This window comes from Artemia sp. Qi Xiang Cuo, chromosome 7 (genome assembly GCF_049724085.1).
Source record: "Artemia sp. Qi Xiang Cuo chromosome 7, ASM4972408v1, whole genome shotgun sequence".
NCBI lineage: Eukaryota > Metazoa > Arthropoda > Branchiopoda > Anostraca > Artemiidae > Artemia > Artemia sp. Qi Xiang Cuo.
In genome coordinates, this window is record NC_142800.1 from 67,169,722 (window position 1) to 67,193,376 (window position 23,655).

At 36.2% G+C, this 23,655-nt stretch overlaps 1 protein-coding gene across 1 annotated transcript in view; it reads left to right on the forward strand.

The window, feature by feature from the left end:
* Xpd (general transcription and DNA repair factor IIH helicase subunit Xpd) overlaps nucleotides 1–23,655 on the forward strand; it is an 89,008-nt gene that overhangs the window by 21,165 nt on the left and 44,188 nt on the right. The window contains exons 6-8 of the mRNA XM_089092518.1: nucleotides 2,381–2,477; nucleotides 10,385–10,518; nucleotides 15,021–15,189. Of these exons, the coding sequence (XP_088948644.1) occupies nucleotides 2,381–2,477; nucleotides 10,385–10,518; nucleotides 15,021–15,189 (400 nt within the window). The remainder of the gene's footprint in view (nucleotides 1–2,380; nucleotides 2,478–10,384; nucleotides 10,519–15,020; nucleotides 15,190–23,655) is intronic.

The window sequence follows — 23,655 nt, forward strand, 5'->3', positions numbered from 1 at the left end:
ACAATGCGTAACTTTTACAGGAATGTGGAAAAACTGAAAAAAGGTTTCAGGCTTTGTGTAGCTAAAAATTACCAGTTGTTCGAACAGAGGTGGTTCTTTCGGCCTTCGAGATATTAAATAAAAAATAAACAAGTTTTTTTCTAATGAAAGAAAAGAGGGACATTGAAACTTAAAACAAAGATAAGTTATTCCATGCTCGAGGGGCATTGCCCTCGCCACAACCCCTCGTTCTTTGCGCTAACGTTTAGTAATGTTCTAAAAATACTTCCTATTCCGATTACTTGGTCCTTGTGTTTGAGCAGGCGTTCTTAAAGAATTGGGACACAAAGTCAAACATTCCTGTAAAGAGTGAGGCATTAAGGAGTTAGCTGGTCCCTCATATGTGGAATTATTTCTGTTCGCTGTAAGTTTTAATGTCGCTTTTTACTTTCAGTTGGAAGAACTTTTTTGTATGTTTCTGTTCGTTTTTAATAGCACACCCATGGCTATCCTAAACTTAAGGAGGGCTACTGCCCCCTCAAACACGACCGTTTAAATAAAAACTACATTTTGGCACATCAATTCTTCGAGAAAAGGAGCTCTTTCAGTGAATTAGCTCTTCGAAATAAAGTATAAATAAAGTATAAAGTATTATTAGTGAAAATAAACAAAACAAACAATATATATATATATATATATATATATATATATATATATATATATATATATATATATATATATATATATATATATATATATATATATATATATATATATATATATATATATATATATATATATATATATATATATATATATATATATATATATATACATTATATGTTCTTTCTAACGGAGATCGAAGGGTAACGAGATATTATCAAGCTGTTTATGATATAATAAGCTTGCCTTTTTGTTATATTTACAAGCGAAACAAGGATAAATAAAGTACAGCTATAAAAAAGGAAAAAGTTATAAAACATAAATATCTCAAGAATCTCAAAAGATATTAGAAATAGATTGTAGCAGTTGATTTGATGTGATTATTTAATGGCAAAGAGCGTGAAAATATCATCTCATTAAAATTTTGAATTGCCCCGACTGGGTTAGGTTAGTTCTGCTGCTGTAAATAACAGTGCCTTCTATTGCGGCAGAAAAATAGCTTTTCAATATAGCCTAGTTGTTGTGGGACTAGAGTACTTCATCCAACATCTATAGATGTTTCAAATGTCTCTGATATAGTTGCGTGCTTTAAGCAAACTTTGTTAACGTGACTGTGGATAGCCAAACTTAATTTATGCTTTAAACAAATAAAAAAGAGATATTACTATGCTATTATTCGGTAGTAAAAGATGTGTTTCAGTTTCGTTAGTTCACGCCTGTGACGTATCTTCCTATGCCAATCACATTTTTCTTATTTCTAGAGACAGATAACCTCAGTTTAAAACCTCGGTTCACTGATCCGAGGAAGCTGTTCACTTGATCAATCCTCTCGTTACCCAACATCACCTCTCCTTCGTCATTTATTCCTAGTCTGAGTAACTTAGTCTTCTAAACATTAATTTTCAAGCCTGTCTTTCACCCTGTACTCTCAAAATCTCCACAAAAAAAAAAAAAAATCTCCACTAAATGAATCATTCATTTAGCTAATATTTTCATCTAGGGGCTTCAAATCATCTGTATAATTTAAGTCTTAAGAAAGTCACATATCGACTTACGAACTACCGGTCCAATTACGGTAATTCAGCTGCGGAAATTTCTTGTTGGTAAATAATACTGTACCATATGGTATAAAATCATCCGCTATTGTGGAATAATATAGATTTCCGAAATAGCTTTATGCATTAGGCATACATTATTATTTTGAATTTAGCTGGGCAAAAAATGGAATTTCTAGACTATCCAGAGTCTGTTGAAACTGGTGCCAATGTCGACAAAATTACCACTGCCAACTAGCGATTGGCGTTTCTCTGCATTTTTTCAGTGAGAAAACTGAAGAAAACATAATTACAAAGCTTAAAGAAATACAAAGAAACTTGACATGCTAGATGGTGTTGATTATCGTTTTGTTTAGGCACCAGCATGACTTTCCGCTCTTATAAGTTACCTCGGAGTATAAATATCTAGGGAAGAGTGAATTTTTCCGGCGGTTATTAAGAATACTATTGGCGAAACGTTAGTAAATTTTTCTTCTCCTTTTCTCAACGGTTACCAGGCCGGCTTTGTGATGCCGAGAGAAATAAAGGAGTTTACCTTGATTAAAGACAATGACAGATTTAAAATTGCCCTTTAAACTTCGGGCCTTTATAACGATATCGCGTTAAGTTTTTAATCGATTTAGGAAATCAGAATTCGCCTTGCCTAATTAATTTCAGTCTATATACTTTTCGTTTTTCAATAGACAACGTTTGTGTAGACAACATGTCGGTGAAAATCACTCGGAGGATGCTTGATCGATGCTCCCACAGTATCTCAATTCTTGAAAGGGCTGTCAGAGAGTAAGTTAGATTTATTTATCGCCTTTATCTTAATAGCTTGAGTCCCGATTGCTGTGTTGGTACGGTCATTTACTTCGCCTACCCACTGAAACACCTGCCCGATTTATATTTGACTTCGATCCAACTGCAAATGGCTGGAAACGCCCCAGAGATGGACCGCGTATGAGATGGGTGGATATCATCTACGATCGACTCACAGCGAGGGGCATTGACCCCAGCGAAGCTCCTACCCTCGCCCAAAACAGGCCACTCTGGAAACGACTAACGGCGCTTACGTCTGTTTCCCTCTACGCTAGTGATGCTGCCGAACAAGAGCTTTAAGTCTAGTTTATCTTAATCATTTTTGGGGGGATTAGGTAATATAATGCAGGGTCATGGAAAAAGAGGCTCAAACTTATAAAAACCTTTATGAAAAAAAAAGCTAGAGCTGATATACATTTATGGCATAATTTCCATATGCCATAAAATTTCCATAAAAAAGTCGAAAAAATCGAAAAAATACGAAATACCAAAGCGCCAAAGAATGTACTTATTTGTGATTTGGAGTTTATAATAGTCTGAAGGTTTCTTATTTGCTTTTAACGAATTTAATGTAATCTGGGTGTTCATTTAGCAATATAAATGTTAAATTGTTGTCTTTAATGTTAAATTTTTGTCTTCAAAACAGTTAATTGCAACAATTTTGATTTAAAAGAACAAAAAGAAAGGTAGATTCACGTCGTAGATACAAATCAAATCTATTTATTTGAAGAAACTCATAAAACCGGCAATGTACTAAACAAAAGTTTTGTTACAACACTAAAATATGACAAGGAGAAACCAAGTAAAATCTACAATTTACTAAATCTACAAAGTTGATTCAATTTTAAATTCAATCAAGTTAAGAAACCACGTGACGTTTGCTATAGAACTACAACCGTCGTGGTTGCTGAGTCAACACAACCTAGTCAAAAACGAACTCTAGCCCATAGTAATTGAAATTTAAGAATGCTTTAAAAAAGAGTCTGTTGAGTAAGGAAGAATTGCCATCTGAAGCTGATTTAGGAATAGTAACTATTATTTTGATTAGTCTTAATGGAAATAGTTTATTACGAGAACAAATTAATGGGAATTTCGAAGAATAGCCCGGAACACTACAAAAATAATGTCGACTCGAAAAGAGAACTGCACCATTGAAATCACGGCAGCCGTAACTTATTTAGGTGAATTACAGTCACCCATCTTGATCGCTAAGGAAAATCTGTTTTTTGCGTGGGATGCGGTGATGTGTCTCCTTTTTTTCAAACAGTTCGTGGTAACGAATTATAAATAAAGAGTGAAACGGCTCAATAGTAACCGAAACTAAAAACTTCAATAGACATATCAAAAGAATCGGCTTATTATGGTGATTACAAATATTTAAGATTCATCAAGTTTAATTTTACCCATTAAAGGCTACGATCCAGAACAAATTTGTGTGATTTTCGGAAAAGGGGAAAACACCCTCTAAAAGCTAAGGAATCCTAATGAAAATCATACAATAGATTTCAGAGTATCAGCGAACCATGCTATAGAGGTTTCAAGCTCCCATCTTCTAAAATGTGGAATTTTGCATTTTTTTTTTTTTTTCCAAAAGAAAGATCAAGGATGCGTGTTGTTTTGTTTGTTTGTGTTCCTCAGAGCTGATCGTATTGAACCAATAGTCCGAGAATATCGGGAGAGGGCTTATTAGAGCGAAAATTAAAAGTTCTAGTGTTCTTTTTAAGTGACCAAAATATTGGAGAACTGCTAGCTTTCCTTCCATTCCCCTTTTTTTCCCCATAGTCGTTCGATCAAAATTTTGAAATTGCCATATTGTTCAGCATAGTTTAAGTCCAATAAATATGCCTTTGGATATAACATGACCCCCCACAGTCCCTGGGGAAAGGTCTTAGAAATATGGTCGTAAAGGTCGTAGAAATTTGAAATTTGACCATTGTTCGCGTATAGTACTTGCGTTTGGAAATTATGCATACATTTTTCGGATGGGGAGAGGGTGAATTATCTGATATGGGGTATTTTGCGTGAGGAGAATTTTTTATGGGAAGGGTAGTTTTCGGGGGGAGGGGGAGGGGGTGAACTTTCAGGGGAAATTTTAAATTGGAGGAATTTACCAGATTTCCTATAAAAAATTCTTTTGATTTGTCTTACTTTCTCTTTGCCGACTCAATTTTACATGTGGAGATGTTAATGGTAATTGTCTGTGTTAAATTTTCACCCCGATTGAATTGTCTAGAACATTTCTCCATGGAAAGAGAGCCGGATTTCTAGGCTTTATTTTAAAAAAGGTCAGTAATTAAATAAAAAACAAGTGTTTCAACTGAAAGTAAGGAGCAATGTTAAAACTTTAAATGAACAGAAATTATAACGTATTAAGGGGGGTTGCTCCCTCCTCAATAATAATAATAATTTATTTAAACCCTATATAACAAGAATTATAAAAGTTTTGAAAAGAGGAGTATAGGGTAGAGGAAAAAAACACTCCAAACACACAGATTGGAAAATATAAAGCTAAAAAAATCGAGAAATGAATAAAGAAAAATTAGAACAAACACAATCATAAAAAGAGTAAGAAATACTAACAATTCAACAAACTATAAAATATCTGTATTTTCATTAGATAACAAGAAGCAATAACAAGGCTTCTTGTTATTGAAGTTTCATTAGTTCAAGTTTAGTAAGTTTGTTTGAAGGATGAACTTTGTGAAAAGTTTTCAATTTTCATTTTTATTTTGTTTTTGGATTTGAGTGCATCTGTGGATACCCAAGTGGGCTAGATTAGACCTACTTACCAAGACCTGCCCATTAATTTGACATTTGCTTGAAGATATTTATTGATTTAACTAGCCAATCTTTCTGGCGCAGACATCACTAGATTGTTACTAAATTCTTCAATTATTAAATATTGTCTAATGTATTTTCATTAGATAACAAGAAGCAATAACAAGGCTTCTTGTTATTGAAGTTTCATTAGTTCAAGTTTAGTAAGTTTGTTTGAAGGATGAACTTTGTGAAAAGTGTTCAATTTTCATTTTTATTTTGTTTTTGGATTTGAGTGCATCTGTGGATACCCAAGTGGGCTAGATTAGACCTACTTACCAAGACCTGCCCATTAATTTGACATTTGCTTGAAGATATTTATTGATTTAACTAGCCAATCTTTCTGGCGCAGACATCACTAGATTGTTACTAAATTCTTCAATTATTAAATATTGTTAGGGATTGAAATATAAAACATGGACTCAAATTGAAAATGGAGGCAAGATTGGTTATCAGCCCTGTATGAAACTTTCTCCTAAGATCCATTAAGAAAAATATAGACAGAGACAAAATCTTGAAACATGCGAGATTCTTTAGCAAAGAAGCCTTAAAGGATGGTACCAATACTTGCAGAAGTGAATTTAACACTGACCTACTTGTTGGTCGTAGGGGCAGCCACCCACCAGCTTCACTTATGGGTGATATGTATGATTTACTCTGTTCTCGTTCGAGTGATGATCAGTCTATTCCATGTAAAATATCTGTAATTTATTACTGGCCCTGATTTTTGCTAATAGGAAAATGAAACACATACTGTAAGCTATAGGCTACTTATACGCTTGAATAGCCATTGAAACATATTATATTAAAAATAGAATTCCTGTCTCATTACTCTTACCGGTGTAGTACTGTCCATTTTTAATGACCCATATATTGGTGTTCAGTCAGTAGCATTGACTAGATTTAGTTTCTCAGGCTATTTTAGTCTCCCATATTTGGGCGTGTAAGGCGGACCTTTAGGGTTATCACTACTATTATCACCGTGCAAAACCCATACTTACAAGCTTAATAAACACAATTAACAGCAAATTTCCCCAAATCAACAGCCAGAAAAAAATTCCGAAAACTCAAGTAAAGTACTCCGAAACCTATTCCTAACTGTGATCAAGAGACCACCAGACGTGCGATCCCTAGTACTCTTGGCAGGCTGTATGTAATAACTAAAATCACCAAAAAATTTTAAGGCCTAGCAATTAGCTGGTAGTAATAGATGTTTAGCAATACAAACAATATCAAATTCACTGAGTTTTATACCTATTAGGTCCAACTTCTCCTTAACACCGTTTAACACATTCTGGAAAAAAATACGAATAGTTAGAGTCATAGAGAGAAAAGAGGAACGATAACGAAAAAACTATATGCTTTTGCTTGCTGTTTACTTTAGTACGGTACAAAGAAAACAGAAACTAGTGTGATTTCCACCACAATTGATGCACTTCACCTGAAAGCTGTGGCAGGGCTCCTTTTTTGAATAGCAAGGGTCTCTCGCACATCTTGAGTATTTGGCTGTTTTAGTACATCTAGAGGCTGTGTGACCAAACGATTGACAGTTATAACTCTGAAGGGGTCTCTATCGGCTTATAAACTTTGAAGTGTGTATAGTCGATTTCAACCCCATATTTCAAAGCACAATCAAGGTCCCCACCACGTCGAAAAGACAATAGAACAGTCTTAGAGAAACCGAAACGCTTAGCACTCATGGTATCACTACAGATACCGGGAATAGTTCCCACATCAAAGTCATTATGAATATAAACAATCCCTAAAAACTCTTTTGATTACTTTGCTTTTTATTTACACAGGCATGGCTTTAACAGCTGCCACCGCAGAGCACTCATCCTTCATGTGGAGGATTGTCTTATCTTTCTTGCTGATAATTCTCTCTGTACCGCCAACTTTTAGGTTTTTTATAAATTCACTCTGTTTACCTGGATTGCCATTCTTTAGTTCGGGAGGTAGATTAGATATAATAATGGGAATTGTTTCTCTTTCTGGCTCCCAACCAGTGGACTAAGCTGGACAGTGCTGGATTCACTTTTTTCAATTAAAAATCCAATAAACTTATGCAGTTTATCCAATAAACTTGTGCATGGTATTTTTGTAGTCAATCTTTTTGCAGACGAAATAGCACTATTAACGTCATTAGATAAATCAGGAACTTCATTGGGCTCAGTTATTACGAAACATGGAATAGACTGATCATCACTCGAACGAGAACAGAGTAAATCATACATATCACCCATAAGTGAGGCTGGTGGGTGGCTGCCCCTACGACCAACAAGTAGGTCAGTGTTAAATTCACTTTTGCAAGTATTGATAGCGTCCTTTAAGGCTTCTTTGCTTAAGAATTTCGCATGTTTCAAGATGTTGTCTCTTTCCATAGTTTTCTTCATGGATCTTTGGAGAAAGTTCCATATAGGGCTGATAACCAATCTTGCCTCCATTTTCAATTTGAGTCCATGTTTTATATTTCAATCCCAAACAATATTTAATAATTAAAGAATTTAGTAACAATCTAGTGATGTCAACGCCAGAAAGATTGGCTAGTTAAATCAATAAATATCTTCAAGCAAATGTCAAATTAATGGGCAGGTCTTGGTAATTAGGTCTAATCTAGCCCACTTGAGTATCTACAGATGCACTCAAATCCAAAAACAAAATAAAAATGAAAATTGAACACTTCACAATGCTCATCCTTCAAACAAACTTACTAAACTTGAACTAATGAAACTTCAATAACAAGAAACCTTGTTATTGCTTCTTGTTATCTAATGAAACTTCAGTAAACTTCAATACCTTGCTCTTTAGGGTAGAGTATAAATTTTTGTCCCGGTTCTTAAAGAAAAACTCCTGAAACACATGGGTCGTTTAATAGAACAACAAAAAGCTTTTTTAAAAGTTTTATGAAAATTTAGCTGGACTCTCCTCATGAACTTAAAAAAATATGTTCTTTTAAGTTATAATTTTGCTCCCTACTTTCAGTTGTAAAAACTTGTTTATTTTTTAATTTAATCCTTCAAAAGAAATAAACGAAACCTTTTTCAATTCTCAAGTATCACAAGACGATATAAATAAGTTATAAAAATAAAAAGTATACTTTTTTGGAGTAGGAGGGTAAGAGAGCTCGATTATTCTAAATTTAGGCTACTTTATTTAAGCAAGTGAATGGAAAATAGGCAGTTTATAAGATTTCAGGTTCTGTGACGTTCTGAAAGATAGACAGGGACTTTCATGTCATTCAATTTTAAAGTACTTTTGGTAGAATGGCCGACACTGAAGGAGTGTCTGATGGTTTTGGAACCAGTTGTGTCAAAAAACGACTCTGAAGAGCCTTCCTCACCAAACTGTACCTCAATAGTTTCAGCTGTATGAGCCTGAGTTGGTGTCGGCAATCTTACGGTTTTGGAGCATTTTTCAACACATCTTGTCGTAAGGAAATAAAAGATTGGTGGGCCGGCAATCCACAAGTGACAACTTTTCAAATGTAGAAGGGTTCAGATATGTTGCATTCAGGGAAGGAAATGAGCTAAAAATGAGCGATTAGGGATGAGTTCTTTGAGGGATGCAGCAAAGGGCCCATCTTCAATATAACTACAATAGAACTTAAAGCCTTTTAGGACCATTTATAAGTCGACTGGTGGCTGGACATGAAGAAACACTTAGTAGTGCGGTGACTTGCCAAAAAGCCATTGAACTAAAGCCACAGACTCCTGACTGAGATCAGTGTCACTATTGAATATGGAAAGTTTTTCCAAGGCTTCCTATGCTTTTTAAAGACTCAATCCATGTGATATTCCACCGTAATTTCATGCCAAGAGGTATGAAGGCTGAGGGTACACTTGCTGTAAATTTTTCGAGGAGAGTTAATGTTGAACACTATAAACCATTTACTTTCTGAGTAATTTTCCAAGCTTTATCGATGGTCGAGCGGGTGAACCGCGTTCGCTAGAAGCGTGCGTATAAGGGGTAAATGAAGACAGTTTGTTAAAACTGAAATTCTGGGTATTGATCCTAGCCTACGAGTTTTGACGACGTTACTCCCAGAATCTATCACAACGCGGAAAATCTTGTCCAAATAAAAAGTTAGATTGGTTTTATCAGATTTTCAGATTCATTTTATTTTGTCAGAAATGAAATCGCTGTTCTACGTAACGTTGTTAAAAAAAAAGATGTAAAGTTAGAAAAATTGCAGAGGAAAGACCGAAATGAAAGAAACAAAAGCAGAATAAGATCGGCTTAAAAAAAAAGAAGCAGAACATAGGTAAGTTAAAAATAGGTCTTTTCTGATTTTTGTAAGAAACTCAGTGCATTGTAAACTTTGTGTATCTTGTTGTAGTGGATTGTAAAACATGGAATCTTTTAACACATCTAAAACATGCTAAAATCTAAAACATATCTAACACGTGCTAAAATCAGCACAGTATTAAACTTTCTGTAGGCTATCCTCTTGTAGCGGATTGCAAGCATGGGAAATTTTAACTCAAATTATTTGGATTTTCCGAAACAGTCTCAGCATAAGTGCTGAAAAGCTCATTCATATAGGGAGCTCAGCACAATATGAACAACCTCATGTTGAATTCGCTAGAGGTTGAAGCCCTTGCTTAAAATTGACACTTCTACTTTGGCAGATTTTAATCATGAGTATATATTCAACAAAGGGTGAGGGCTGGGAAAAAATAGATGAATAGTGGTCTAAAAATTCGCGTTTCATGTTATGACCCCTCTCCTTCCTATAAAAAATCCTATTATCCCTCGCCCTCAAAGGGGTTCTTTGTGCACCAATGAATATAACCATATCCATCATATATCAGGGTAGACCAGTGTATCAATCTTTACATGTATACCGGGCAATAAACAAGGGTCCCAACCTGAAAGTGGCTCTTGAATGAAAAAGTGAAGAATAGCGGCGTAGAAATTCATATTTTTTTTGCGTTTTTGCTCCCCATTCTTCTGAAAAACCTCCACATTCTCCCTGAGGCCGGATCTGTGTACAACTGTGGCATTAATTTGTATAGTCGTTTGGATTTAAGATGAAGTTTTCATGCAATTAATGATCATTCTTTTTGTAGAATCAGAGAAACAGACATGGAGCGAATACAAAACGAGTATCAGCGTTTAGTGGAAGGTCTCCGGGAAGCTTCAGTTCGGCGTGAGGCTGATGCGATACTTGCAAATCCTGCACTCCCCAATGATGTTTTAGAAGGTAATACAAGTCTGGTAATTGCAACGCCCTGGTAATTGCAATATTATAATATTTTATGAATAGTCTGGTAATTGCAACGCCCTGGTAATTGCAATATTATAATATTTTATGAATAGTCTGGTAATTGCAACGCCCTTTGTTCAAAAATATGTGCAATTTAGCTAAGTCCCCTGCCTTGGTTAGGCAACCGGAATAAGCTTTACAAAATAAACGAGTTACATTTATGAAAGAAATATATAATGATAGCCAATGATAACCCTAGCGAATTCTAAATATAAATTCGAGTAAAAGAAATAGATCTTGCCTTTCTTATATCTTTAAACGAACTACTGCGCTTGTATTGATGTATAATTTTTTTCATAAAAATGGCTCCATATTTTTTTTCATAATAGGCACCCTGGAATTTTCTGGCCTAAAAAAAAAAAAAAAATCTAGATAGGTTACAAACTTCAGAAAATTCGTTTAGAGCCTTAATTTAAAAAAAAAAGATATGAGTGACGTCATATTTATGAGCATAAATTACATAAATTATTCATGATTTTGAATGAATCTGAACAGTTAAGGCAAAAGGCACGGAAAAATGTCCTAGGTAATGATGTACGAAAATGAAGTGGAACGAGATCTGCGGCTAGAAGACATGCGACAACAAGCATCACAACGAATCCCAAATGAAAATAATGGACAAAGAAATCTGTGATTAGAATATATGGGACAGGGGTGATTACATCGAATTTTTAAATGAAATCTGTGGTTAGAAGAGAACCAACAGTGAGAATCACAAGGATTCCCAACAGAAATCAAATATTATAAAGCAGACGATTCTTTAATACATTAACATGAAGGAGGAATTGAATTCACGTCGGAATTTCTTAATTCGATTGAAATTGCTGATTTAACACCACATGACTTAAAGTTACAGAATAACGCAATGATTATGCTATTACGTAATTAGAGAATTAGATACATACAAGCCTGCTGAGTGACAAGTACAGGAGCCCGGCTGAAGCCTGGGCTCCCGGTACTAGAATAATAAATCAACAGTAAACGAATTATATTTTATTATTATGATGTTGTATGATATAATTTTTTTTATTGAAGCGTAAGCTCTCCATACTGGTTATGCTTATTTGATTGCGCTTGATGTAATTGAGCTACTCGCCCTGGCGCTAAGAGGTGGTGTATATTTGAATTATACTTATTAGGGGTTTGGGTAATCAGGCAGATATTTACAAGGCATGGGGGAACACATCAAACACTTCATCATACAGATAAGCCTACAAGTAGCAGAGTGGACACAAGTCCTGTAATTGTAACGTCGTATGTTATAAAGTATTGATCAATATTTAAGGAAGCACTCCATCCTGGTCGTACTTACTTATTTGTACTTGATTCAGGACTTAAGGTGAATAGCTATCTCTTGTGCTTGGACTTTGCAGATGGTTGAATTCCACTGGTAACGGTCCTGGGAGAGGTAATTTCATGTTATGAAGGTTCCCATGGATGGTTATGACGAAGAGAGTTACCAATTGGCTCTTAAGTTTTATTTAATTGTTTTAAACTAGGATTTGGCCTGGTCCTCTCAGGGGTTTGCATAAAAACTGTTATATAAATCATTCCTAGATTTTTCTATTAATTTTCTTTTCTGATTCTTAAAGAAAGGAAAAATAAAAAAGGAGGAAAGAAATATTAAACGGAACTACAATAAAAAAAATACAGTCAAAGATGATGGACACTGGAGTCTAATTTAGATTTAATAATGATTTATTTTTGCGATTAGCAAAATTGAGAAAAGTGAAAAAGAAAAAAGAAATGCAAAAAAGAGACAAAATTTGCGGATTCAGCCTGCAGTGGCAAAAAAAGGATAATTACAAAATTACGAGAAAAAGAGCTCGGGGGGGGGGGGATAAAGAGGTCCAAGAGCCAGTGGAAAAATTTCAAAATTACAGTAAGATGTAAAAGCTTTGGAGGGACGAGAAGGCCCATGACCTATTAAGGGAAACTACAGATAATCATAAAATAAAATTGAATGGACTACAACGGGTTATGGAAAAGTTGGGAGATATTGAATTTGTGGTTGGATTGGAAAAGCTTGGGAAGGAATCTGAGATAAGTCCTATAAGCTTAAAGGGAGACTTGGTCTCTTTTGCGAAGGAGGAGGATCCCCTTTGGGGAGGCATGAATGATAGACGTTTCACTCAACGGACAACTGGTTTGCCAGTCCTTGGGGGATACTCTGTCCCGGTAACTTCATATTTCACCCAAACCTTTGTCCAGTAACCCTATTCATAATTTTAACTCTTCATGGGGATCGGCAATTATTTCCTGCAAACCTTATTATTGAGCAACGTATCCAAATTTCATCTTCAGTTAGTATCAATGTGCCTTCTTCATTTGATTATCCCAAGGGAAGGGACCTAGAATTAACTAATTAATGACTCAATCACACTTTTAGCTGTTTCCCTATACGTCTATCGTTTTTACAGGCCTTTGGATTTTCGGCCTTAGATTATTTAAAATTATGCCAATTGGTAATTTACGTTTTACTTGAGATGTGGTGTTTCTTCCACCGATAGAGATTAAGATGCGATCTAGACCATAGTGGTTCTGCAGTAGAGACATGTGGATGGCGACAGATCCAGAATCAAGCTGGGGAAGCAGCAGCACAGACGTTGGTGGGAGAAAGCAGGCAAATGGATTTTTTAAAGTTGAAGTTCAGTGTTTACGTTTGTAAGGGTGGACCAGCGTGGCACATGGGTGGTCATTTATCATACGGGGGGAGGTGTTGGGGCTTCCTGCCCCTTTTTTTCTTTTGTCAGAAAAATGACCTGTTTCCGTTTTCGTATTTACATTTGTTTGGATTTGCCTATAATATAATTTTCAATTGTAAGTTAAACTCTCGTCGTCAGGGCAACCATTTCGTAAGAAAAAAAAAGTTGACTGGACTACAATTCTATATGAGTCATCACACGGGCTGGCTAGATCTCAGGCTATTGATTCTTAAAGCATGCGGAGGGAAAACTCCATTGAGGGGCTTGATACATTAGATTGGCCCACGTCACATTGAGCCACACCCCAAATGCCAAGTTTCTTTTATTTGTTAAAATATTATGTGTTAGTCTGTTCTGAGCGTCTGAGTTAAGAATCCGTTTTCAGAATTTGTAGATATATATGTTTTGTTGAAGTGACTTTTGGAATACAAGTGAGTTATTTTTTACAACCATATAAGATTATTTTCCCCGAACCTAGACAGGGTAGGAAAAGAGTTCGCGAGAAATACCATCATTAGTATATCGACAGGGGAGGGGGGTCCGTATACCCTCCAAAGAGATAGCTAGGGCCAGTTAAGAATAGTTATCAGGAAATTTCTAAAAGAATCCGTGGTGCGTGGTGAACCCTGAGGTACCGCCAGGTTACCCTAGTAGCATTTGAGTTCTCCCAGTAGAGGCGGATGAGGAGGATTAGAATCTCAATCCCCTACCAGCCTACTCTGCCGACGCAGCCTACTTCCAGACTGGAAGTGTGATTTCCGTCTTTCTACCATCATCGCTTCTAGTGGTGAACTTATATACTGGGAAATTATATGTAGTGTACGTTGTTTCCGCCACGTAGTTGAACCCCTTGTTCAAAGATTCCTTAGAAATTTTCAATGGAAAATTTTCAGAGGGGTTACTAAATGATCTTAAAATATATCGTCTGGAATCTCGTTAGCTAAGTAAATTACGAAAAATGTTTGGTATTAATTTCCGTAGCAATTATTTTATGTATAATTATCATAGCGGATTATAACCTCCGTCTTTTCCTTTCCTTCATTTCTTCGCGATTGTGAAAGTTGAAATTCTCATTTGATAGGTAGACCATAGGACTGCTGCATCGACGATTTAGCGGTAGATATGTCGCGTCTCCAATTTGCGAAAGTTTTCTGAGTGAGCCAATGCTGTGTATTGTTCTGCCGGAATTTCGTACATTGTTGAAAGTTCGTTGTTTTTAAGCTTATGAATTTAGTGTGTTGTTCCCAACCGTCTATGCTGTTGATTTTGTTTACTTTTACTTTTTCGAGATGGCTGGTAATGTGTCTATGTAGAGATTGTTTTCTTTCTTTTCCTTTTTTTGTAGTGTTGGTGTCTGAGTTGCTTTTATTTCAGTTGAATTGTCTTTGTTGATGTTGTTAAGACTTTTAGTCCCATATAGGACAGAACCTATGGGCTTTTTTTTTTTTTTTTAATAAACTCCATTTGTGTGTAGTTTTGTAAAGCTAATTCGTCAAAGCTAATTTGTGTCAAAAAGAAATATCTTAATGTGATGAAATTCTTTTCTGTAATCCATTACTAGCCTGGGACTAAGATAGAAATCGGGTACTACTACTAGCTACAACTACACTGCTAGCTGAAACACTATGTTTTCAGTATCATTGTATCTATTGTTTTTTTACTGTTTTTATATTAAGTATTGTGTTAGATAGTATGTTGCTCTAGTATTTAAAGCATCTGTTTGTTTTTTTTCAGAGGCTGTTCCTGGTAATATCAGAAAAGCAGATAGCTTTATTAACTTCATGAGGCGTTTTGTTGACTATTTGATAATGAGACTGAACATTCAGCATGTAGTTATGGAGTCGCCACCAAGCTTTCTTGTAGATATTCAACACAAAGTCGATATTGACAGAAAACCTCTGAGGTACTGATTCTTTGCTATGTCGTTCTTATTGAACATAAAAAAAAACATTTTTTTTTAACTGATAGTGAAGAGTAACATTACTACTTAAAATGATCAGAAATTATTTCGTATATGAGGCGGCTACACCTTCCTCAACTCTCGCTCTTTACGGTAAAGTCTTAAAGTTATTTAAAAAGACTCCTCATTCAAATTCAACAACCCTTGTGTTTGAGCAGTATTTCTTAAAGAATTGAGACAAAAAGTCAAACTTTATCTTAAAGAGCAAGGGTTGAGGAAGGGGTAGCTGCCCTCATATATGGAATAGTTTCTGTTCGTTTTAAATTTTAATGTTGCTGCTTACTTTCACTTGAAAACGGTGTTTTTCATATAATTTTTGACCGTTTTCAAATCATGCCAGTAAATCCCCTTCCCTCCATCTGCTTAAAATACCCTGGAAAATTTCTCGTGGAAACTTCTCTCCCTTCGGAAAATTTTTCCCCTTAGAAAATCCCCCCTCCAAAAAAAAAATCCGTACATTTTCCGATAACAAATGCTATATGTGGACAAAGGGCAAATTGTGTAACTTTACCCTTCTTGCGTTTCTGCTAGGCCGGTTTTTGCTGATTTCGGATATGTTATTAAGCAAATTTTTTTGAACATTTTGGTGCCAAAAACATTTTGTTGCTCAAATGCTGAGGTTCGGCCTTCTTTCGTAGTTTTACTGGACTATATATCAAAATTGCGATCGTATGTCTTTTGGAGAAAATAGGTGTGGGAGGGGGGCTAGTTTCCTTCAGTCTTTTTGGTCATTTGAAAAGGGCAGTAGAACTTTTGTTTTTCGTTCGAATGAGCCCTGTCCTGATCTTCTTGGACCTTGGTTCGATATAATCACCCGTGGGGAAAACAAATTAAAACAAATAAACATGCTTCCATGTTTTCTTTTTCTGGCAAAAAAAAATGGATTATTGCACATTTGTCGCGATAGGAGTTTGAAACTTCTGCAGTAAGGTTCTCAGATATGGTAATCTGATGGTGTGATTTTAATTAAGATTGCTTGACTTTGGAGGGTTTCTCCCCTTTTACGAAGGCATCCCTAGGCATCTTGCTTGATGAAAATATTTCTTCTGAACACCACAGTGACCCAACCAAAATGAAAGTCTCCAGGAGCCTCGGGGTCTTAAAAAACCTCAGACATTTATTTCGAGGGTCAATTCTTAGAATCCTGTCCTGCAGCCTAGTTCAGTCTTAGGTTCATATTGTTCTGTTATTTGGACATCAACTTTCCCCTTGTTGAGGCCACTTTCAAAGCTTCATGATTAAGCAGGTACAGACCGTTCCTTACTTAAACCCTTGCTTGATTTGAAATCTTTTTGTTTTCTATCCTGTACTTCTTTCACTTTTTTAAAGTGTCATGGCCATCTTCCTGCTTTCCTATGTAGTGATGTACCTTTTAGTTCTGATCAATAGACATATTATTTCTGCACTTCCACTTTTACAGATTCCTCATACTCCATAAATGTGGCCTGACTTCAACCCTCTGACAGTTGCAATATTATATGGAACACGTTCATAGAATCTGCACGAGGATGTCACTCGTTTGATTAAGTTTGTTTGAAATAAGTTTTCTCCCCTTTTCCCTGGAGTTGATGTCTTTGGACTGGGTTGAATGTTTAATTGAGTCGGTTGAATCATTCGCTACCTCCTCCTTGTGATTTAGGGGATTGTTAAGTTTGAATGGTTGAAAATGGTTTGTTAAGGTTGACTGTTTTGAATTGTTAAGGCTGAAGGGTTGAAGGTTTAATTGAGTTGGTTGAATCATTCGCTACTTCCTTCCTTGTGATTTAGGGGATTGTTAAGGTTGAATGGTTGAAAATGGTTTGTTAAGGTTGCCTGTTTTGAATTGTTAAGGTTGAAGGGTTGAAGGTTTAATTGAGTTGGTTGAATCATTCGCTACGTCCTTCCTTGTGATTTAGGGGATTGTTAAGGTTGAATGGTTGAAAATGGTTTGTTAAGGTTGACTGTTTTGAATTGTTAAGGTTGAAGGGTTGAAGGTTTAAGTGAGTTGGTTGAATCATTCGCTACTTCCTTCCTTGTGATTTAGGGGATTGTTAAGGTTGAATGGTTGAAAATGGTTTGTTAAGGTTGACTGTTTTGAATTGTTAAGGTTGAAGGGTTGAAGGTTTAATTGAGTTGGTTGAATCATTCGCTACTTCCTTCCTTGTGATTTAGGGGATTGTTAAGGTTGAATGGTTGAAAATGGTTTGTTTAGGTTGACTGTTTTGAATTGTTAAGGCTGAAGGGTTGTAGGTTTAATTGAGTTGGTTGAATCATTCGCTACTTCCTTCCTTGTGATTTAGGTGATTGTTAAGGTTGAATGGTTGAAAATGGTTTGTTAAGGTTGCCTGTTTTGAATTGTTAAGGTTGAAGGGTTGAAGTTTTAATTGAGTTGGTTAAATCATTCGCTACTTCCTTCCTTGTGATTTAGGGGATTGTTAAGGTTGAATGGTTTTAATTGTTAAGGTTGAAGGGTTGAAGGTTTAATTGAGTCGGTTGAATCATTCGCTACCTCCCTCCTTGTGATTTAGGGGATTGTTAAGGTTGAATGGTTGAAAATGGTTTGTTAAGGTTGACTGTTTTGAATTGTTAAGGTTGAAGGGTTGAAGGTTTAACTGAGTTGGTTGAATCATTCGCTACTTCCTTCCTTGTGATTTAGGGGATTGTTAAGGTTGAATGGTTTGAAGGATGAAAGGTTTGAATTGTTAAGGTTGAAGGGTTGAATGTTTAATTGAGTCGGATCAATTATTTGCTACCTCCCTCCTTGTGATTTAGTGGATTCTTAAGGTTGAATGGTTTGTTAAGGATGAATGGTTTGAATTGTTAAGGTTGACGGGTTGAATGTTTAATTTAGTCGGTTGAATCATTCGCTACCTCCCTCCTTGTGATTTAGGGGTTTGTTGGGGTTGAATGGTTTGACTTGTTAAGGTTGAAGGGTTGAATGTTTAGTTGAGTTGGTTGAATCATTCGCTATCTCCCTCCTTGTGATTTAGGGATTTGTTGAGGTTGAATCGTTAAGGTTGAAGGGTTGAATGTTTAATTGAGTCGGTTGAATCATTCGCTACCTCCCTCCTTGTGATTTAGTCTTAAGCTTGTGATTTAGGGGATTGTTCAGGTGGGTGACTGGATTCTGGATTTTTGTTCCTGGCCATGGAGTCTTACGGGGGAGATTATGTTGTAGTTGATTTTGTTGTAGATTTATTGACAAATAAAATAACTCAGAAAACTTAGTCGTTATTGACAGAAAACCTCTGAGGTCCTTTTTCTTCAATGTTGTTCATTGTTTATTGAATAAAATGCTGCTTGCTAAATAAGTATTAGAGGTTGCTTTCTATTTCATTTGTTTATTCAAGAATTACCATAAAGCAATCACACTAACACAACTACAAAGAAAGGCCCAAAAAGGGGAGCTTGTTTAGTGCAAGAATGTTAAAATATACAAATCAACATGCCCTATTAAACCCACAATGTTTGTTCAGAGTTCAGAGTTTTTATTCCACAATACATACACAATCCAATCACAACACTCCTAATCCCCCTCGAAAGGCTCCATGGCCAGGGATACAAGGGGGAATGAGAAAGAAAACCACAATATATCCAAACAACCATAAAAAAGAAATCAATCGCCAAACAACATATAAAATTAAAAAGAGACCATACCTGAGGCCTGGGAGTCATAGCCCAGAGAATACCACCATATAAAAAAACTAAACATTCAGAGGACATCAACTCGACATAAAAAAAAAAAAAAAAAAAAAAAAAAAAAAAAAAAAAAAACATAGACTAGACTGTAGATTTAGAAGCGGTCTTGGTGAAGAACGTTTGGTGTCCATAACCAGACGCCGTGCTTTGTTATACATGACAGAAAGCGACCGCAGTGTAGAAGGAAAAGTAGACATCCATACTATTGGGCAATAAGAGACATATGACTGGACAAGGCAGAAAAAAAAGCTTCAGAATAGATCCAGGAAAGGTGTGTTTAAGTTTTCGAATGACACCCAAACTCCGTGAGACCTTAACCCTAATCATGGCTATTTGGTGTCTAAACGAAAGGTTCTCATCAAGCAGGATACCAAGAAACCGGACCAACTAATTCTTTGGTCTACACAAGGAGCCTTGTGACACCTGAAGCTCTGTCAGTTGAGGGAAAGCTACACCAATTCGAGAAAAAATAAGAAAATGTGACTTGGCAACATTCAAGGCCAAGTATTCGCATCAAACCATGAAACTACTCTCTCGAATATTGCCACCAGGTTAGACCTGATATCACATTCCATCTTCCCTAGAGTCCCAAAAGTGCTGTCGTCAGCAAAAGCAACGAGGTGATCTTCATTAGAAGTAGCATTTAGCATTGGGACACGAAGAGACATCCGAGTGACCAAGAGTGCAGCGGACTAGAGGACGGGTGTTTTTGGCTACTGAAATCATATCATCGATGTAAATAAGAAATAAAAGGGGCCAAGAACAAATCCCTGTGGGACGCCATATTCTACTCCAGAAGGGTTCCAGAAAAGTAGGTACATCGATATAATCTCCCAGAAAGATATGATTCAAACCAATAGAAAGCATTTGATTTTATAACAATATGCGATAGATTCCAAAGAAGAATCTGATAAGTCAAAGAATCAAAAGCTTTACGAACATCCAAAAATAAAGCTGCCGGGATAAGACCAAAATCTATTGCCGAATGAATGAAATTCAAGAGAGATAAGCAAGCATGCTCTGTAGAGTGATTTGCTCGGAATCCGAACTGGAAATCATGGAAAAATTTTTTGACATCCAGAAAACTATGAAGCCTGGATAGCATAGCCTTCTCAAAAATTTTGCTGAAAACAGATAGAAGAGAAATTGGCCTATAATTAGCGGGATCACTCCGGGACCCACCTTTATACAGCACTATAACCTTAGCTCGCTTGAGTGATTCAGGGAAAATTCCTTTCTCGAAAGACAGATTGACAAGCTTAGTCAATGGTGATAGAATAGCGGGCAGAACGGCACTGATAACCCTTGTAGGAATTCTGTCTGGCCCTGAAGACGATTAGCCTTTAAGGGCGTTTACGATCCGAGTTACCTCAAACTCAGAAACAAGGTTAAAGACCATTGACTTTAAACATAGAGGTTCAAGGTAGGCTCTGAAATTGCAGCGAGGAGTTGTAAAGCTCACAGTGGAAGCAGTCGTCTTTCCTATATTAGCAAAATAAGACGTAAGCTCTAGCTGAACATTTTCTTCTCCTTGGACAATTTGACCATCGACTAATAACATTGATGGAACCAAGGGCGGAGGTGGAGTTGGTCTAAGTAAAGGATTAATAACTTTTCATGTCTTCCCAATATCTTTTCCACACTCGGAAAAGTTCCTATGACAATACTGAGACTTGGCCTTCCGACACAGAGAATTAAATATACTCTTATAAGCATTGAACTGCTAATGATAAGAAGTAGATGACGAAGCCTTGTATAGCTTCCACAGATAATCTTTCCTTTTCCAGCTTTTATGGAGACCTGGAGTCATCCACGGATTCAGCAGTACTATCCTTATCGAGGTATGAGGCGCTGGATTCTGGTGGCAAACTTCTAGGATACCTTCTTTTACTGAATCATAAAAGAAATCAAAAGAGCGGTTCAAATCTGATTCAGAATCCAAACTATCCCATGGCTGATCAGTCAAACGAGATTTAAGTAGACTGATCTCACTGACACCAAAACGGAAAAATGGGAGATTAGATGGCGAAGCTTTACGCTGCGATCGATCAGCAGTCCTATATCGTGAAATAGCAGGAAAATGATCAGAAATATCACTAACCATCACCGAATTATCTAAGATATCTAGTGACGAAAAAATGTTATCAATAAGTGATGCATGCATCTCAGTAACTCGGGTTGGTATTCAAACTGAAGGTAGAGTTCCCGCAGAAAGCATCATTGACAAAAAATCTGCAGCCGAAGCAGAATTTTGATCCAGCAGGTTAAGGTTGAAATCCCCCATAAGAATTAGTTCGCAAGGATGCTTTTGGACTAAGTCCAAAACCTCTTCCAGACTTTTCACAAACGAAGGAATAGATCCACTAGGGGATCTGTAAACCAAACCGACAACTAAATCCTTACAACCTGACTTAATCTCAATAAAAAGGGATTCAAAGATTCCTTCCTCAATTCTACTCAAATCACTTCGGATATTATATACAAGATGATCGGCAATATACAGGGCGAGGCCATCTTTCGCCATCTGTTTCCGGTTCATCCTCTCAATCCTAAATCTTTGGATATCTAAAAGCATATCCTTTTTTGAATCCAGGAAAGTTTCACATAATCCAATAACATCCGGAGTTCCACCACTGACGATCCGTTTCAGCTCATCAAAAGAGGAGCAAAGTCCCTGAATGTTTAGGTGAAGCACAGGGAAAATACCATCTTGTTTAGAAGAGGCAGAACCATTTAATTGCGAAACATATTTACTTTCAATAACCGATTTAGGATTATTATAATTCCTATTTCTACTTCCAACTAAATTATTAATTATACTTTCTATATCTAAAGGATTATTTTGTAACTCAACAAAACTTCCTCCCAAAGAATTGACATCACCCTGGTCACCAAAAGAATTAATCATTTTACTTACGGTGGATGGTATATCCGCTCCGCGACCAAACTCACCAGACCAAAGGTTATCGACATCACAGCAGAGCTATGGCATCTATGTAGAAGTAACGCTGAACTTATTTTTGTGCACACATGAAACTGAAAAACAAAAGTAAACCCAAAACAACTGAATCCGAAGTAGGGAGCAATGGAGAGACAAAAAAAAGAAATAAAAGAAGAACAAAAAAAGAGTAAAAGGGATCATCGATGGAATCATCCGGAAGATCCACACACACGCAGGACCACAAACATATTATAAAAAATATGGCAATTAAAATATAATTATACAAAAAAAAAAAAAAAAAAAAAAAAATTAAAGAAGAAACCTTTTTAAAAAACAAAATGAAATAAACCACCAAAAATTATTCCTCATTCACACGTGAAGGGATGACCGCGTTAGGCGCACTAACAGAGACCTTAAACGGATCAAAACAAGTATCCTCTACACGCGACCAGTTGTTAGCTTTCGAATTTTTCTTAGCTTCAAGCCAAATGTTAATCCCTTTTGACATAACTCTGGTTTCGGCCACCTTCACTGACGGAATAGCAGAAGTGTGTAGACTATATCCGTACGCTAAAAGTTCTTTACGGCGACGTGCTAGGTCTCAGGGTAAATCGCAAATGATACTCTTACGAGATCTTTTTAGCTTTCCACAGTTCTACATAAAATCGTCCTTGTCAGTAATGCTTGTCAGCGTGACTATAATAGGCTCAATCTTATTCCTAGCAGAAGACCTAATTGAAGCCCCTTTCTGTCTATTACTGTTCAAACGATAGCACTTCACAAATGGAATAGTGTCAGCATTTGCTAACCCGATATCAGTCAAAAGCTCGGGAACACCAGTTTGCCTAGACACAACGGGAATACCGTGAAGTAGAAGATTCTGTCTTTTAGATGCAAGCTCCGATTGCAGGCACGACTTTTTTATATTGATTAACTCTGATTTCAAAACGCAATTTTCCTGCCGTAATTGGGAATTTTCCTGGCGGAGAGCATCAATTCCTTGTCCCAGACTAGCCATCCACCGCATAAGCTCTTAATGCTTCTGATCAAAACAATCCTTTGTATGAGATTTCATACTTAAATTCCTTTTACTAACAATAAATTCTTGCATATTTGATAAATCTCCTCTAAAAATCCACAAAACGAAAACTTTCTCGTAGGGGCCCCGTTCTTCAGAGAGTAAAAAACAAGAGGGGCCTACTTTCAAACAATGCCAAAATAAACAATAGCCAGCCAGCGCCTTGAAATGATACAGCGATCACCTCTTACGCACACAAAGCTCCGCACCGAATGTACAATAGTTAAGTATTGTACATGTATTGTAAAATGTTATGTACAATAGTTGAATCATTTACAAACTAAAAGACTGGCCTAAATTAATCTTTTGCTTCCTAATTTTCATTTGGTAAACCATTTGAATTATCTATTTGTGTGAAGATAATACATACTTTGATTAGTTCCAGAAACGTCGTTTCAGTGAATTTCATCTTGGCTTTCTGTAATTTCTATACTGTAGCTTTTGCTTCTATACTTTGTTCTACACTGTTTGCTTTGAATAGTATATGCTCTATACTCTACGTATTTACTACGTACTCCATGCTACTCTATGCTTCTATACTATTTGTTCTATATTCGTTACTTTTGCTTCTTAGCTCTAAGCTTATTCTAGTAACTATTTATATTTATACATTGTATTTCTATAGATAGACTTATAGATCGAGTTTGTCCCCTTTATTGATTTTCTTCGGAAAAAGTTATTCTCCTTAAATCGCTATAGCAGCTACTGTCCT